The 17,362-nt window shown below is 39.9% G+C and overlaps 1 protein-coding gene across 2 annotated transcripts in view; it reads right to left on the bottom strand.

The window, feature by feature from the left end:
• Positions 1 to 17,362, bottom strand: part of LOC127946276 (E3 ubiquitin-protein ligase HECW1) — a 63,794-nt gene that overhangs the window by 23,201 nt on the left and 23,231 nt on the right. The window contains exons 8-11 of one of the 2 annotated variants that reach the window (XM_052542740.1): positions 13,789 to 13,931; positions 13,360 to 13,460; positions 11,583 to 12,938; positions 3,843 to 3,944 (exon numbers count right to left, since the gene is read on the bottom strand). In XM_052542740.1, coding sequence (XP_052398700.1) covers positions 3,843 to 3,944; positions 11,583 to 12,938; positions 13,360 to 13,460; positions 13,789 to 13,931 — 1,702 coding nt within the window. The remainder of the gene's footprint in view (positions 1 to 3,842; positions 3,945 to 11,582; positions 12,939 to 13,359; positions 13,461 to 13,788; positions 13,932 to 17,362) is intronic. The other variant, XM_052542741.1, reaches the window with a different exon arrangement.

Below are 17,362 nucleotides of genomic sequence, written 5' to 3'. Positions count from 1 at the left end.
GTACAACCTCTGCTGGGCCTTTTTTACGATGGAGTCAATGTGAATGTCCCACTTCAGGTCCTGAGAGATAGTGGTTCCCAGGAACCTGAATGACTCCACTGCAGTCACAGTGCTGTTCATGATGGTGAGTGGGGGGAGTGCAGGGGGGTTTCTCCTGAAGTCCACGATCATCTCCACTGTTTTGAGGGTGTTAAGCTCCAGGTTGTTGAGAGTGCACCAGACAGCCAGCTCTTTTACCTCCTGTCTGTAAGCAGACTCGTCACCGTCCTGAATGAGGCCGATGAGTGTGGTGTCGTCTGCAAACTTCAGGAGCTTGACAGAGGGGTCCTTAGATGTGCAATCATTAGTGTACAGGGAGAAGAGCAGTGGGGAGAGAACGCAGCCCTGGGGAGCTCCGGTGCTGATTGTACGGGTGCTGGATGTGTATTTTCCCAGCCTCACTAGCTGCTGCCTGTCTGTCAGGAAGCTGTTGATCCACTGACAGATGGAGGTGGGCACGGAGAGCTGATTTAGTTTGGGCAGGAGGAGGTTTGGGATGATCGTGTTGAATGCCGAGCTGAAGTCCACAAACAGGATCCTCACATAAGTCCCCGGTCTGTCTAGGTGTTGCAGAACATAATGCAGTCCAATGTTTACTGCATCGTCCACAGACCTGTTTGCTCTGTAGGCAAACTGAAGAGGATCCAGCAAGGGCCCAGTGATGTCCTTCAGGTGGGCCAGCACCAGTTTTTCAAATGACTTCATGACTACAGACGTTAGAGCCACAGGCCTGTAGTCATTTAATCCTGTAATTTTGGGTTTCTTAGGGATGGGGATGATGGTGGAACGTTTGAGGCATGATGGGACTTCGCACAGCTCCAGCGATCTGTTGAAGATCTGTGTGAAGATGGGGGCCAGCTGGTCAGCACAGGATTTCAGACAGGCTGGTGTAACACAATCTGGGCCTGGTGCTTTTTTCCTTTTTTGCTTCCGGAAGACCTGGCGCACCGCATCCTCGCTGATCTGAATTGCAGGTGTGGGGGAGAGGGGGGATGCAGGAGGTGTGAATGGTGAGAGTGCTTGATTGGAGAGGTGTTCAGGATGGGTTGCAGGAGCTGTTAACGGTGTGAACGGTAGTTTGGAGAGGCATTCAGGGCTGGTTGCAGGAGTTGTGAAGGGTGTGAATGGTTGTGTGGGGAGGCGTTCAGGGCAGGTGATGGGTGTTCTTTCAAACCTGCAGTAAAACTCGTTCAGATCGTCTGCCAGTCGTTGATTCTCTACAGTGCTGGGGGGTGGTGTCTTGTAATTGGTGATCTTCTTTAGACTTTTCCACACTGATGCGGAGTCGTTGGAAGTGAACTGAGTCCTTATATTTTCAGAATAATTCCTCTTTGCCACTTTGATCTCCTTTTCCAATGTGTATTTAGCCTGTTTATACAAGACATTGTCCCCCTTCACGTAAGCATCTTCTTTGGCCTGACGGAGCTGTCTGAGTTTTGCAGTGAACCACGGTTTGTCATTATTGTAAATTAGTTGAGTCTTTGTAGGAATACACATATCCTCACAGAAACTGATATATGATGTTACGGTCTCTGTGAGTTCATCCAGATCGGTGGCAGCAGCTTCAAAAACACTCCAATCAGTGAGGTCAAAACAAGATTGTAAATCCTGCTCTGCTTCATTAGTCCATCTTTTTACAGTCCTTGATACAGGTTTAGCTGATTTTAGTTTCTGCCTGTAGGACGGTATAAGATGAACCAGAAGGTGATCAGAACGTCCCAAAGCTGCTCGTGGAACAGAATGAAATGCATCCTTTATTGTGGTGTAGCAGTGATCCAATATATTACTGTCTCTTGTGGGACATGTAACATGCTGTCTGTATTTTGGCAGTTCACGGGACAGATTGGCTTTATTAAAGTCCCCGAGAATGATTAAAACAGAGTCCGGGTGTTGTTGTTCTGTCTCTGTGATCTGATCAGCGAGTTTCTGTAAAGCTGAGCTCACATGAGCTTGCGGATGGATGTAAACACTGACCAGAATGAACGAGTGAAACTCCCGCGGCGAATAGAACGGCTTGCAGTTAATGAAGAGTGTTTCGAGATTTGAGCAGCACGTCTTCTTTAACACAGTTACATCTGTACACCACCGTTCATTGATGTAAAAGCATGTCCCGCCGCCGCGCGATTTCCCCGTGGATTCTGATTCGCGATCCGCTCTAAACAGCTGAAAGCCCGGCAGATGGAGCGCGCTGTCCGGTATGGTGTCATTCAGCCAGGTTTCCGTGAAACACAGAGCAGCAGAGTGTGTGAAATCCTTATTAGTCCGAGAAAGCAGAAGGAGTTCGTCCGTTTTGTTGGGTAGAGAGCGGAGATTTGCCAGATGGATGCTAGGCAACGGCGTTCGAAATCCGCGCTTCCTGAGTCTGACGAGCGCTCCCGCTCGCTTCCCCCGTCTGCGCGTCCTGAAGCGCTTGATCAGCGCCGCCGCTCCTCCGATAACAACGTTCACTAAAACATCTGAATAATTGAAATCCGGAAAAACATCTTGTGGTGCGTTCTGCCGAATGTTCAGCAGTTCTTCCCTGGTGAAACTGATGGCAGGAATATAACTAAAGACAGGACAAACTAACAAAAACACAAAAACATATGCGGAGCTCGTCACGGAGGCAGCCATCCTGTATCGGCGCCAGCGATACAGGAGGATTATGACAATTTGATGAAAATCTATGGCATAAATCAGTGTTTCTTAACTGGTAGAGTGAGGGTTTTCCTGACAATGTCACAATAAAAAAAAAAAAATAATAATAATAATAAAAATAATAAAAATATACATATTTTATTTAATACAAATATTTAAGTTAATAATATAATTAAAATAATATATATTAAATTACATATATCTGATTACAAAAATATGACTTTAATAAATCACAATGTTTTATTTATGTATTTCTTTATTTATAGTTAGATATGCATTTCTGGTATTTTATTGTGTACAAATGTAACCCCTTTTAACATTTTATGTGTTTCTATTTTACAGTAAACTCAAAGCTCAGCACCATTTCAACAAGTGCGACAGATTTTTTCTTTCCTGACTGTATTTTGTATTCTCAAAATGTGAAATTTTTAAGGGTAAATTATTATAATAATGAAGTTATTTTGCAATTGGTGCACTGCAAACAACCATTTCCTTTTTTTTTTCTTTTTTTTAATTCCTGCATGCTATTAACTTTATATGTCATTATTCTAAGCATTTTTCTCAAATGTATTGATGTCTTAGCTTTACATTATTTCAAGCTATTTAACAAAGATTTGAGAATTACTGTCTTTGAAAGTAGCATTCATTGTGTAGCTGTAATTTAAAACATATGAAGTTGCTTTCCTTTCTCAGCCTCTTTGTGGCCTGTGTCACTATGACAACTGTGAAGAAAGCCCTAGAGAGATCAGATCAGACCATCACTTCATCTCTAGAGACACTCATTTATATCAACCTGGAAATCCCTCTTCAATCCCTCTACAGATCAATTCTGACGCCAAAAGCTTGTCTTCTTTCCATTTTTGAAAGCTCTCCTCCTGCCTATGGAATAAATGCTGCTTGACTGGGAAGCATTATCATATTGCATCTTATCATATATCCAACACTTCTGTTAGAAAGGAGAGAGTGAGGAAAGTCACTGCGATGGACAATGATATGAATGATGAGATGCAATGAGTGAGAATTTTTAAACATGGTCTGTTCATGTTCTTAACACACACACACACACACACACACACACACACACACACACACACACATTCCTTTGTGAATGAGGGTAGCAGGTTAATGGCATAAGCGAGGGTCAGGTGTGACTCAGGAAAGCTTACTTTGTGGTAATGGTTCATCAACACTTGGGTAATGATGGGGATCAGGCCGCAAAGCAGGAAGCTGAGTGATTGCATGATGACGGCATTGCACATGACAACTGCCTACAGACAAAATCAAACACAGGCCCATGACTTATGACAATCTACAGTATTGTTCAAAATAATAGCAGTACAATGTGACTAACCAGAATAATCAAGGTTTTTCGTATATTTTTTTATTGCTACGTGGCAAACAAGTTACCAGTAGGTTCAGTAGATTCTCAGAAAACAAATGAGACCCAGCATTCATGATATGCACGCTCTTAAGGCTGTGCAATTGGGCAATTAGTTGAATTAGTTGAAAGGGATGTGTTCAAAAAAATAGCAGTGTGGCATTCAATCACTGAGGTCATCAATTTTGTGAAGAAACAGGTGTGAATCAGGTGGCCCCTATTTAAGGATGAAGCCAACACTTGTTGAACATGCATTTGAAAGCTGAGGAAAATGGGTCGTTCAAGACATTGTTCAGAAGAACAGCGTACTTTGATTAAAAAGTTGATTAGAGAGGGGAAAACCTATAAAGAGGTGCAAAAAATGATAGGCTGTTCAGCTAAAATGATCTCCAATGCCTTAAAATGGAGAGCAAAACCAGAGAGACGTGGAAGAAAACGGAAGACAACCATCAAAATGGATAGAAGAATAACCAGAATGGCAAAGGCTCAGCCAATGATCACCTCCAGGATGATCAAAGACAGTCTGGAGTTACCTGTAAGTACTGTGACAGTTAGAAGACGTCTGTGTGAAGCTAATCTATTTTCAAGAATCCCCCGCAAAGTCCCTCTGTTAAAAAAAAGGCATGTGCAGAAGAGGTTACAATTTGCCAAAGAACACATCAACTGGCCTAAAGAGAAATGGAGGAACATTTTGTGGACTGATGAGAGTAAAATTGTTCTTTTTGGGTCCAAGGGCCACAGGCAGTGTGTGAGACGACCCCCAAACTCTGAATTCAAGCCACAGTACACCGTGAAGACAGTGAAGCATGGAGGTGCAAGCATCATGATATGGGCATGTTTCTCCTACTATGGTGTTGGGCCTATTTATCGCAGACCAGGGATCATGGATCAGTTTGCATATGTTAAAATACTTGAAGAGGTCATGTTGCCCTATGCTGAAGAGGACATGCCCTTGAAATGGTTGTTTCAACAAGACAATGACCCAAAACACACTAGTAAACGGGCAAAGTCTTGGTTCCAAACCAACAAAATTAATGTTATGGAGTGGCCAGCCCAATCTCCAGACCTTAATCCAATTGAGAACTTGTGGGGTGATATCAAAAATGCTGTTTCTGAAGCAAAACCAAGAAATGTGAATGAATTGTGGAATGTTGTTAAAGAATCATGGAGTGGAATAACAGCTGAGAGGTGCCACAAGTTGGTTGACTCCATGCCACACAGATGTCAAGCAGTTTTAAAAAACTGTGGTCATACAACTAAATATTAGTTTAGTGATTCACAGGATTGCTAAATCCCAGAAAAAAAAAAAAATGTTTGTACAAAATAGTTTTGAGTTTGTACAGTCAAAGGTAGACACTGCTATTTTTTTGAACACACCCCTTTCAACTAATTGCCCAATTGCACAGCCTTAAGAGCGTGCATATCATGAATGCTGGGTCTTGTTTGTTTTCTGACAATCTACTGAACCTACTGGTAACTTGTTTGCCACGTAGCAATAAAAAATATACTAAAAACCTTGATTATTCTGGTTAGTCACATTGTACTGCTATTATTTTGAACAATACTGTACATATGCCATAAATCAGTGGATCTCAACTGGTGGGCTGAGAATTGTCCTTCCAATGTCACACAAAACATATATTCCAAGCAATTTTTATTTAAAAATAATTAAAAATATATATTAAATTACAATATGCAGTATAATATAAAATACAAGCAATTTTTATTTAAAAATAATTAAAAATATATATTAAATTACAATATGCTGTATAATATAAATACATCTTTTTTATTATTCATTTAATTAATGTTTTTTTTTTTGTTTGATACACAATTTTGGAACTTTATTGTGTTAAAAATCTAGATCACAAGTTGAGAACCACAGCAATTGATAATATATAGGCAGAATTCAGGGAAACAATTGTCAAAAAGTTGCACAATTTACCTGAATTGACCCTATATATGTAATATCTCCAAAACATGTCCACTGAGATATCATATCTGGTGACTGTGCATTAAATGTGGTGAAAGGTGAAAGACTAATTAGAAGGTAATTATTGGATCTCAACAGGAAGAGATCATTTTCAGCAGACCTGAGGTTCAGCAGTAATCTAAACTACTAAAAAGTATAAGTGGTGTGGCTTTCTTTTAATGATGATATTATTTTTCAGTGACAAATCCAACACAACAACTTAAACATATAAAGCTGGATGAAAAAGTGTGTTGAGTATTATGATTGTGTTTCCAGTACCATACGACTAGTTATATTTCTGTAGTATGCAGTATGTAAATTGTGTTCAGTATAAAAGCAGTCAGTATGCTCCTAGATGACCAGTTGCATACAGTTATATACACTATAACAAAACAAACTGCATAGAAAACTGTATCCCACAATGACATTTAACACAATAACATACAAAATAGCCATTTCACTTTCACTAATTACAATTACAATTATATAATAGGTGAATTAACCATGCCATGTAATGAGGAATTGTGACAACCATCTAGCATACTTCTCTTTACATTATATTGTCTAGTAACACTGTAAACCATAGGTCTTCATCCCTGCTCCTGGAGACCCGTAGGAACTTTTAAACAGAACACCCCTAAAGTCAGAGTTCACACTCGGAAACTTAGAGTAAATGCTACAACCTTCAGAATCCTCAGTGTATCAACATAAATGAATCAGTAGTAATATCCTGTTGATTAGCACTTCAGTTTGTCTGTGTCTCAATAAACTCTCCTAACTACCTTAACTGTTTGCATCTTTGGATATTACTACCAAGGGTATCATTGGTTGTTCCCTCATATAGATCACGCAATCACTATTCAATCCATTAATCTAAGTTCTTGTTAAAGAGACTCAAGAAGGAATAATAAGGTTGAAATCTATAAAGTTTACTAAATGATAAAACAGAGAGACATTTAAAAAAAAAAGAGGAATAAAGAGGGAGGTTTATATCCAGGGATTCCAATGCAATGCACTTGTACGTAATGATTAGGGCCTAAGGATTTGGGATTATTTTCATAAATCATAGTTGATTAATTTGTTGTATATTTTCTCAATTAATCGGTTAGTTGTTTGGTCTATAATATGTCAGAAAAATGTGGATCAGTGTTTCCCCAAAAGCCCAGGAATGGTCCTTAAATGTCTCGTTTTGTCCACAACTCAAAGATATTCAGTTGACTGTCACAGAGGAGATAAGACACTAGAACATATTCACATTTAACAAGCTGGAATCAAATATTTTTAATAATATATATATTTTATACATATATTTTATCAATGACACAGACTGCAATGACACAGACAGCTTCATTGCAGAAGGACATCCTTTTGGTCACGTGGTTCACGTGAGATGATTGACAGCTTTACAAACTAATGATATTGCACTGATGTCATAGCTGACGCGAATTAATAAGAGGAGAGAAATCGCTAGCTCTGTTAGCTGTCTTCAGATCGCATAAATCAGTGTAAAATTAATAGAAATGTTATTCTGTATGACGAAATATTTTTAACATGTCATAAAATTATTATCTCTTCAAATGTGCGCACCATTGGACTATAGCCCTGGCGGATCGTGGATATTGTATTGTATTATTATTATTATTATTATTATTAATTGCCGGATATCCATTTTTGAATCTTGATGCAGTCTGTTGCGTGTCGTTCATTTTGAACGAATCTTTAATATGACTCAGGGCTATCGAGTTGTCTCAGAGAGTGATTCGTTCATTTTGTGTTGACTGCACATGCGCATTACACAACATATGGGTTATGAATCGACAGGTGAGGTCCGAGTCTTTTATTCTTCATGTCAGTCCCATAGAGACGGGAAGAGAAAAGATTAGTTCATTTTGCTGAACAAGATTCAAAGATCCGAGTCAGTAAAATGATCCGAACTTCCCACTACTACTGGCAAACCGCAAGCAATTGGTCAACACTGACAATTGACTTCGTCTTTAACAACAAACAACCTATGAAACTAATAGCCTAATGAACAATATGAAACTAAAACGACATAAGCTTAATTTAAAATGTCATAGGAACTGTAGGCTATTTAGAGGTGGATAAACTCAATTTAGAGGTGGATAAACGCACTTTGGAGGTGGGTAAATGCTATTTCCGAATTTTGGGAGGTGCGTAAACGGCGTTTACGTGCGTTTAGCCTCCACTACATCCCTGCTACTGACCTTATTGTGTATCAGTCACTCCTATCTTCTTTCTCTGCTAATGTCTCCTCTGCTAAAATGACATACTACCATAACAAAATTAACAATTCATCTAACTCTTGCATGCTTTTTAAAACATTTTCCTCTCTTCTTTGTCCTCCCTCTTCCCCTCCTGATTCATATCTAATAGCTGACGACTTTGCAACGTTTTTCATTAATAAAATTAAACACATTAGTGCACAATTTTCCACACCACAATCAGTCAAGCTCATATCACCAGCAAACTTACACTCATTTACATCCTTCTCTTCACTCTCTGTGGCAAAAGTCTCAAAACTCATCCTTTCTAATAACCCTACAACTTGCCCGCTTGATCCTATTCCATCTCATCTCCTTCAAGCCATTTCTCCTGAAGTTGTACCTGCACTCACTCATTCACATCATCAACACTTCCCTCCACACTGGTGTTTTTCCCTCATCATTTAGACAGGCACGTATAACTCTTATATCTCTTTTAGAGAACTACAGACCAGTTTCCCTTCTTCCTTTTATTGCAAAAACACTTGAACGAGCTGTGTTCAAACAAGTCTCTACATTTCTCACACACAACAATCTCCTTGACAGCAACCAATCTGGCTTCAGAAGTGGACATTCAACTGAGACTGCCTTGCTCTCAGTTGTTGAAGCTGGCAAGAGCAGAATCCAAATCTTCAATACTTATCTTACTTGTTCGGTCCACTGCTTTTGACACGGTTAACCACCAGATCTTCCTATCAACCCTACTGGCAAATGGCATCTCAGGAACCACACTTCAATGGTTTGAGTCTTACCTATAAGATAGGTCCTTCAAAGTATCTTGGAGAGGTGAGGTGTCCAAGTCTCAACATCTAACTACTGGAGTGCCTCAGGGCTCAGTTCTTGGACCACTTCTCTTCTCTGTCTACATGGGATCATTAGGTTCTGTCATTCAGAAACATGGCTTTTCATACCAATGCTATGCTGATGACACTCAACTCTACCTCTCATTCCATCCTGATGATCCGACGGTAGCTATTCGCATCTCAGCTTGTCTAACAGACATTTCTTCCTGGATGAAGGACCATCACCTTCAACTCAACCTTGCCAAGACAGAACTGCTTGTGATTCCAGCAAACTCATCGTTCCATCACAATTTCACCATCAAGTTAGGCACATCAACCATAACTCCTTCAAAAACAGCTATTCTGTCCAGGCTGGACTATTGCAATGCCCTCTTGGCAGGTCTTCCAGCCAGTTCTATCAAACCTTTACAATTAATTCAGAACGCGGCAGCAAGATAAATTTTTAATGAGCCAAAAGAATACACGTCACATGTCTGTTTATCAATTTGCACTGACTTCCAATAGCTGTTTGTATGTGTAAAGACCTCTATCTAGCTTGCTCTATTCTTTTATTTTTTATTCTATCTGTTTTCTTTTTATTTATTAAATTATTTAAAATCCCATGCTAGTTGTACTGTGTTAACCTAACTGAGATTTGTTATAGCACTTATATATCATTGCTCTTTTTGTTGTTTTTGATTGCTTCCATTGTCTTCATCTGTAAGTCGCTTTGGATAAAAGCGTCTGCTAAATGAATAAATGTAAATGTAAATGTACTATTCCAACCTCTATCAGTGGACATGATACTTTGGCATTATCTATGCAAAATATCACTTTTTATCTGTGATTATTTACTGTTACTCCTAACAATGTATGTGTTTTCAACAAGTGTACTGCAACACGGTCAACTCAGGTGACATAATTCCCAGCTCTAACATAATTTCCAAGCAAAATGGGATGTGATGTTAATTTCAACCTGCTTCAACAAACCCAGCCATGATTTTAAAGTCATACCGAACACCTTGATTAGCTTGTTCAGATGTGACTGATTAGGGTTGGATTTAAACTAGACAGGACAGTGGGTCTCCAGCAGCAGAGCTGAAAGATCTCTGTAGTAAAAGCATTATTTTAACAGTCCATTCTGAACTTAACTCCGCTCATTTAGCTGGATGCTAACACTAAAGTAACTGAATGTATGAACTGCTGAGTTTAGCTTCAACCCCTATCAAACACACCTTGATCAAGCTAATCAGGGTCTTAATAGGTATACTAGAAACTTCTAAGCAGGTGTGTTGAGGCAAGTTGGAGCTAAACTCTGCATGAAAGTGCCAAGTTTGGACACTCTTAAGGTGGGCATACACTGTGTGATTTCGGCGCAATTTCGGCAAGGTACCAACTCACACTGTACGAGTAGATCGCTTGCGATGTAAAGCCAAAGATTTTTCACGATTTTTATGCGCTCAATGTACGGTCAGATCGTCGAGTTGAGATTAGACTGCTCACACTATATGTGAGGAATCAACCGAATCAACACGTAGGATCCCTCAAAACCCAGATGTTTGTGGCGGTTTCTAAATAAACATGCTTTCCTGGGATAAACGCACTGCTTTGGTGATATGCGCAATTCTGTGTGCTGAAATGTCAAAAGAAAAAAAAAGGTGTAGGCATATCTAGACGCGCAGGTGGCTAGGAGGCCATGGCCAATATGGTTTATCCATTTTGCAACGTGAAATGGAGGTAAGCAGGCGTTTTCTTCCCTCTTTTTTTTATTTTTCTTTGCTATAACTCCACAAGTTTTCCATCCATCACTTCAGTCCACGCTACACGCCGTGTCACCATGGTTTCGTTTATGGTTTCACGCATGCGCAGTGAGGGAAATGCGGAAAATCGATTTGTAGCCCTGCTTCAATAGTGCGATACCTCACGAGAGGCGACTACATTTCTGACATGTCAGAAATCCATCCAACCAACCAATTGCCAGTCGGGAGAGGTTAATCGCCTCTCATTTCCCCTTGTACACTGCACGAACACTGCACGACAAACGACGTACGAAAATGCTGAAAATCGGCCCGACCCAAAAAAGAGTCGCACGAGTCAGAATTCGGCTCAAAATCGGATGAAAATCGCACAGTGTATGCCCGGCCTTAGATTAGCGCAGGGGTGGCCAATGACAGTCCAGGAGAGTTTAGTTCCAACCTTGATAAAAACCTAGCTTTATATTAACCCTTAGACTTTGAGTAGCTTGTTCAGGTGAGTTTGATCAGGGTTGAATCTGAACTCTGCAGGACTGTGGCTCTTGAGGACCAAGCCATGCTTGGAATAGTGGGATGCTAAGATGAGATAAAATTAATCAAATACTCATCTTCTTTGACAATGAAATATTAACAATCCCTGTGCACTTGAGTAACTGCCTCCAAGCAACAAATTGTAGCAAACATCTAAGATTATACCAAGACCTTTCCGCAATGAGTAATTTGGAGAAGTCTGCTCACCTGATGACCTAAAACTAGGCCCAGGTACTGGTGACATCTCCACCTCCCCTTCTCTCTGCGGACTTTCTTCTGATGATGACGCCCTCCAATGAACTGACCTGTCTCCTGGCTCCCTTATATCTGGACTCTGTATCGAGTCCGAGATGGACTCAAAAGCGCTGTTCTCCTCCTCCTCTTCCTCCTGCGAGGAGAAAACGGTGCTCTCCGACAGGCGGGTGCTGTCAACCGAAGAGAGGCGTGTATGGCTGCAAAGGTGGTTACGCCCCTCGTAACCTGAGTTACTGTAGCAGGAAGTGCTGTAACAGGATGTGCTGTAACAGGAAGTGCTGTAGCAGGAGTTGTCACACAGTTCGCACTCACTCTCTCGAGGTTCCCTCCTGCTTCCGACTCCACCACCCACTTCCATGTGTTCGCTTTCCAGTCGTACTGTGGAAGGTGAGGGTCTTTCGCCCTCCAAAAGTTGGTTGAGTTCAGACAGGCGCTCGATGGAGAGGCTACGTGGTAGAGTACGCCTGCAACAAGGTCTAGGACACTCGGGCACGATGGATGGAGACTGTGCTTCAGACACCTCGTCTTCTTCCTCTTTGTCCTCTTGGGGTTTCACAGTGACTTCTTCTGAAGATTCTGGGTCAAGTATCTCGTCTTCATCTTGGCTGTCATTGTGGCACTGAGCTGATGGCAAGCTGTGCAGTAGATGATGAATGCGGATGTAGTGAGAACGTGGCGTCTCTGGTTCCTCACAGGCCGAGGTGATGACCGTCTCTAACTCGGACACGGGAAGTGAACAGGGCCGGCTCTTGCGCTTCAAGGCACTTCGCATCCTTGGCGAACAGGGTTCTTCATCATTCTCGTCTCTTTCCACACTCGTGTCAACCTGCTCTGAGCTTGTGCCTCCTTCAACATCTGCATGCTCTGCAGCTGGTCCCATTCCAGTCGGTTCACCTGTGTCTTCAGCCTCATGGTTCTCCAGTACCTCTAAAAGAGTCTCAGCCACAGTTTCCTCCTGCATCTCCTCGGACTCTGTTTTTCCGGGTTCTTGCTCCGCAGTTTCTCCTTGAGTGGCATCACTCAATTGTGTTTCTCCTTGAGCTGTTACAAGCTCATCAGCTGATCCTTCTGCTTCTGGTTGGGTATCCTTACTGGGCTCAGCTAGAGAGGTAAGCAGTAAGGCATCATGGGTCTCTACCTCTGGAGGACTTTCGGCAGGCGCCTCCAGAATATCAGGTCCCAAACTCAATGCGTCCTCCAGAGGCAGATCAGGAGCAGGTGGTAGATCCTCGTTGGGCTCCTGCTCAAGCTGCTGGTCAGGGGTCATATCAAAGACTGGCATTACATTGAAGGACACCTCCTCATCATCTACCAACAAGAATAAACAATCTGTTAATATGGATAAACAGACCAGCTATGAAATAATACAAGATACTGTACTTTTAGCAAAAATCTGTCAAGAAATTCCAACCTAAGCTCTCAGAAGGATGTTACTATTTCTTACAATGTGTATGAATTTGTACAATGTGAATTGTACAAAAACATAGAATATTTAGAAAAAGATATAAGCATGAAGGTCCAATCCCTACAAATTAGAATCCTAATATCTAATGTGAATTAACAACCAATCTGGCAAAAATGTAAAATACTTAAAAATTCCCATGAGGTTGTGATTGAAAGGAATTTAAAAGGATTTGCTCTTCCCAAAATAAAAATCTGACAAGAAACTATCTCAGTGTTTGTACTGGGGTTTGAAGATAACAGAGGCATGAGTAAACATGCTGCAGACCTGGATGAATCGATGAGGTTATCTCGAAACGAAACTGCAGCTGGCCGCTAACATGATCTGTTGGAAGCCGTCGGCCTAAAGTGTAACTCACCACACGGTCCCTGTTTACACATGAGAAACAAGGATTCTTGACATTTTAAATCCCACAGGCAATTTACCATGAAATAAACCAAATGGCAAAAAAAAAAAAAAAAAAAAACTCACTGCAGGACCATATTCATGTGTTTTCAGTCTTTTAAATGCATGGACAATACCTTCTTGTTAACGTTAAAAATAAATTGATATATTTAGGCATATGAAAACTGAATCCCTGGAAGAAAAAATGATGCACAAATTGACAAAAAATTTGAAAAATAAGTCAAGAACAAGAGTGAAATCACAGTCCTCAGCAGGTTCACAGTCAGATAAAATGTGAATGATTAGACCTACCCGATAGCATGTTTCTCCAGCAGCCTCTGCACAGGCACAACTAACTTTCCCAGGAAGCGTTTGATGATGGGTCTGCTCTTGGCAAATTTATCTTTAACCTCTATCTCCAAAACGTCCGTCGGCAGGGACACAAAGTTAAATCGCTGTACAGAAATAAAAAAAGAGCGCTCAGTTTCTACATTAACAGATTGGTGTTAACTGCTGGCTTTCTGTTGGTTTTTGTCTCTTTGTACTGCATGATTTCCATGTTATTTCATTAAAATTTGTTACCTCAAGGGAATTTGATGGTTCAGTAACACATGGACTGGAAATATGTTATTAAAATATTGTTTCATTCCTGACCTTCCCAAATTGCTAATCCTTTATTAGATTCATAAAAATGGTTATTTGTTGAAATTCATTAAAAAAATAAATTTAAATACTTAAAAAAAAGAATCCTAGTAAAAAACTTATAAATATAAATAATAATAATAATAATAATAATAATAATAATAATAATAATAATAATAATAATAAATTAAAATAGATTCTTGTTTTTATCTTTATTGTGCTCATTGGTTTATCAGAAAATAAGAACTTTTTTATTTGATGAAACATTAAAAAAACGTTTTAAATTAAAATTCTGGTGAATGTAAATTAAATGTAAAAGAAAAAAATAAATTAAAAATTTCTATTTAAAATTTTAATCAAAATGTATCATACATCTTGGCTTATCAGAATTTAAAAACTGCATTAAATTCATAAAAATAAAAACAATACAAATAAAATTAAAACAGTTTCAGGTATTTTTATTGACTTTATTGTGATATGTGGCTTTATCCTGACATTTATTCTGATGAAATTCATTAACATTTTTTTTTTTTTTACTTTAAAAATGTTACAATACTTGGTAATACATAAATTAAATTCATATAAAAAAATAAATAAATAAAATAACAGATTCAGCTATTGTTATTGGCTTCATTGTAGCCATTGGCTTATCAGAATATACTGTAAGTGTGTGTGTGATTCAGAATATTCATTGTGTTCTGGGATGCTGCATCCTGGCCGCAGTCCATCAGAAAACTGCAGCGGTGACGGAGTCTATATGAAAGCACAAGATTGGCTTGTTTTGTTCCCTGTGTGGTTAACCAGAGTATCACAAGTATTTTTCCATAAGGTGCTTTCAGACATTTACCATGGTGGAACTTCATCTGTGAGGACTTCTATATCTCCAGAATGAAGAAACGGGCAGCTAACATTATAATGGACCCCTTTCATCCCAGACACAACCTATCTGCACTTCTGTCTTCAGATCTCTGTGCACTATAACATCTAAGTGTAATGCATTAAAACTCCATGATCACGAGAAGAAGGAGACGGGAACCGGCGGACAATCAAAATGAAAGCTTTAATAATAAAATAAACAGAAAACATTGCAGGCAGCCCCTCACGGACGACTGCAGCGAACAAACAAAATCAAAACACAAACTAAAATCCAGGCCTGGTCCTTTCCCGTCTTGTTGAGGGATATAAAAAGTAACATTCACAGGCAAAACTCAAACCTTGTGTGTGATTATTAGTGAACGAGACAGTGTTGGTAGGTTTCAACATAGTGGTGATCCAGAAAGGCATTAGTGGAGATGACAGAAAATGGCTTTGGACATAAGAAGAAACACCCACAATAGCCACAAAAACCCTGAGCTCTGTTCTCCAGGCCAACTCCAGATTTCACATTCACTCTCAGTGGAAAGACTTCTCTATATCATCATCAGGAAAAGATCTGGGTCATCGCTAGCCAGATAATATCATCTGGGCAAACATATTTCCACTCATCAAGACACGAATGGCTGCCGGGAGCTGCAGTAATTAATCACATCTGGACGAGATGGGTTGGGCGATGTATTGCATATTCATGATGTTTGCAATAATATTTTTGTAACATTTAAAACCTGAACAGCAAAAAAGACAACAGATTTGGGAAGTGAAATTAATTTCCAATTTGTTACATTTCTTTGGGGATATCCCATGAGGCATTTTACAATATTCCATAAAATATATATATTGTAAAAATACTGTTGTTTATATTGGTACATATAAATAAACTATGAAGAAAAACGTTTATATTTATACATCAACACACAGAGGAGATTCCAAAAGGCTGGACAGGACAAGCCATGCATGGAGTTTGTTACAGATCTTGTTAAAGTATTCCTATGGCACAGACCCGGTTATGTTCCCATGGTCTTGTCCACGTGATCTTTTCAGAGGAGTTCCTCTGGAGGATATTTCTGTGTGGCGCCAGGATGGCAGCGCTTAGCTTGGCAAGTGTGGTTTATCGTTCTCATTGCATGATATCGATACAGCATTGAGTGAACCTATTAAAGAGAACGTCTCCGGTTACTCATGTAACCCATGTTCTCTGAACAGGGAATGAGGTGCTTCCGAACCCCTCACTTCTTCATTAGTATATCCATCAGCCAGTGCATTGGTGTGATTCCATATGGGCTTCAGACAATCGCCGTCCCCAAGGGGCATTCCCACTGTGTCATAGCCATGTGGTGTCTTGTTCCCTGTTTGTTATCCACGACCCATTTTCCAAGGAAATTAAAAAACAAAATGAATAAAACATATGCAGTCATTGAGATTATTACCCATTAGTTAGAAAAAACAACAACAAAGCAAACTAACTACATTAAATTCAAACCAATGTATGAACCAATGAACTATTCTGTGGAAACTCTGAGACTCCTGCAGTAAACATGCAGCAAGGCACCATGGGAAACTCAGCAGGTCATGTTTCATCTAGCAGACGGTAAATGGTGCTATTAACCCCCAAAGGGCCGCCGGTGAAAACCTTCTGTGGCTCACGTTTGCTCTCTACTGGATTTCAGCCAGTTCAGCCAAGCATGTGAAGAGAAATGAGCCCATATTTCACCCGCTGACTTACTGCCGACTGCCTGACTTACAGCGAGCTGAGTATTTCACACAAGCTACAGAATGAGACACCAGCTATCTGAAACCGCTAGCAGAGGATGAGAAAGCCCAGTACAGCTGAAAGAGGTGAAGTATGGCAGCACAACCCTGTTCATTCACTCACAATACAGTCTGGAACAGAATATTACCACATGGCATTGTAGAGTATGTAAGTATTTTTGAAAAGGATCCCTTATGAGCTATCTATTTTTTCCCCACATTTATTTTGCATTCTCAAAATGTGAAGAAGAAACTATGTGAGGTGGAGAAACTAAACAAATGCATACAAAAGCACATAATAATTGGATGGGTGATGCTTTAACAAAATGCAAACTTGTAAACGTTTGAGTCATTCGTGCATGTATGAAGTTTTATATCTATTTTGTCTATGGCTTTATTATTCATACGATAGTAGTTTTTTTTTAGTCTGCATATGACTGAATATCATTAATTAAAGCTGAAGGGAGATGAGTAGCTGTTGTCAGACTGATGTTGGGAGTCTCTACACAGAGGGAGGTGAAGCAAACAAGACTTGTGTTCAGGTTTATTAGGACAAGAGTGAATGAGCTACAGTGAAGACGCTCAGGAGATAGTGCTGTATGGATTAACAGCCTGTCAC

Source organism: Carassius gibelio, chromosome A24 (genome assembly GCF_023724105.1).
Source record: "Carassius gibelio isolate Cgi1373 ecotype wild population from Czech Republic chromosome A24, carGib1.2-hapl.c, whole genome shotgun sequence".
NCBI lineage: Eukaryota > Metazoa > Chordata > Actinopteri > Cypriniformes > Cyprinidae > Carassius > Carassius gibelio.
Note: the sequence above shows the minus strand (reverse complement) of the source record. Positions and strands in the feature narration are given on the sequence as shown.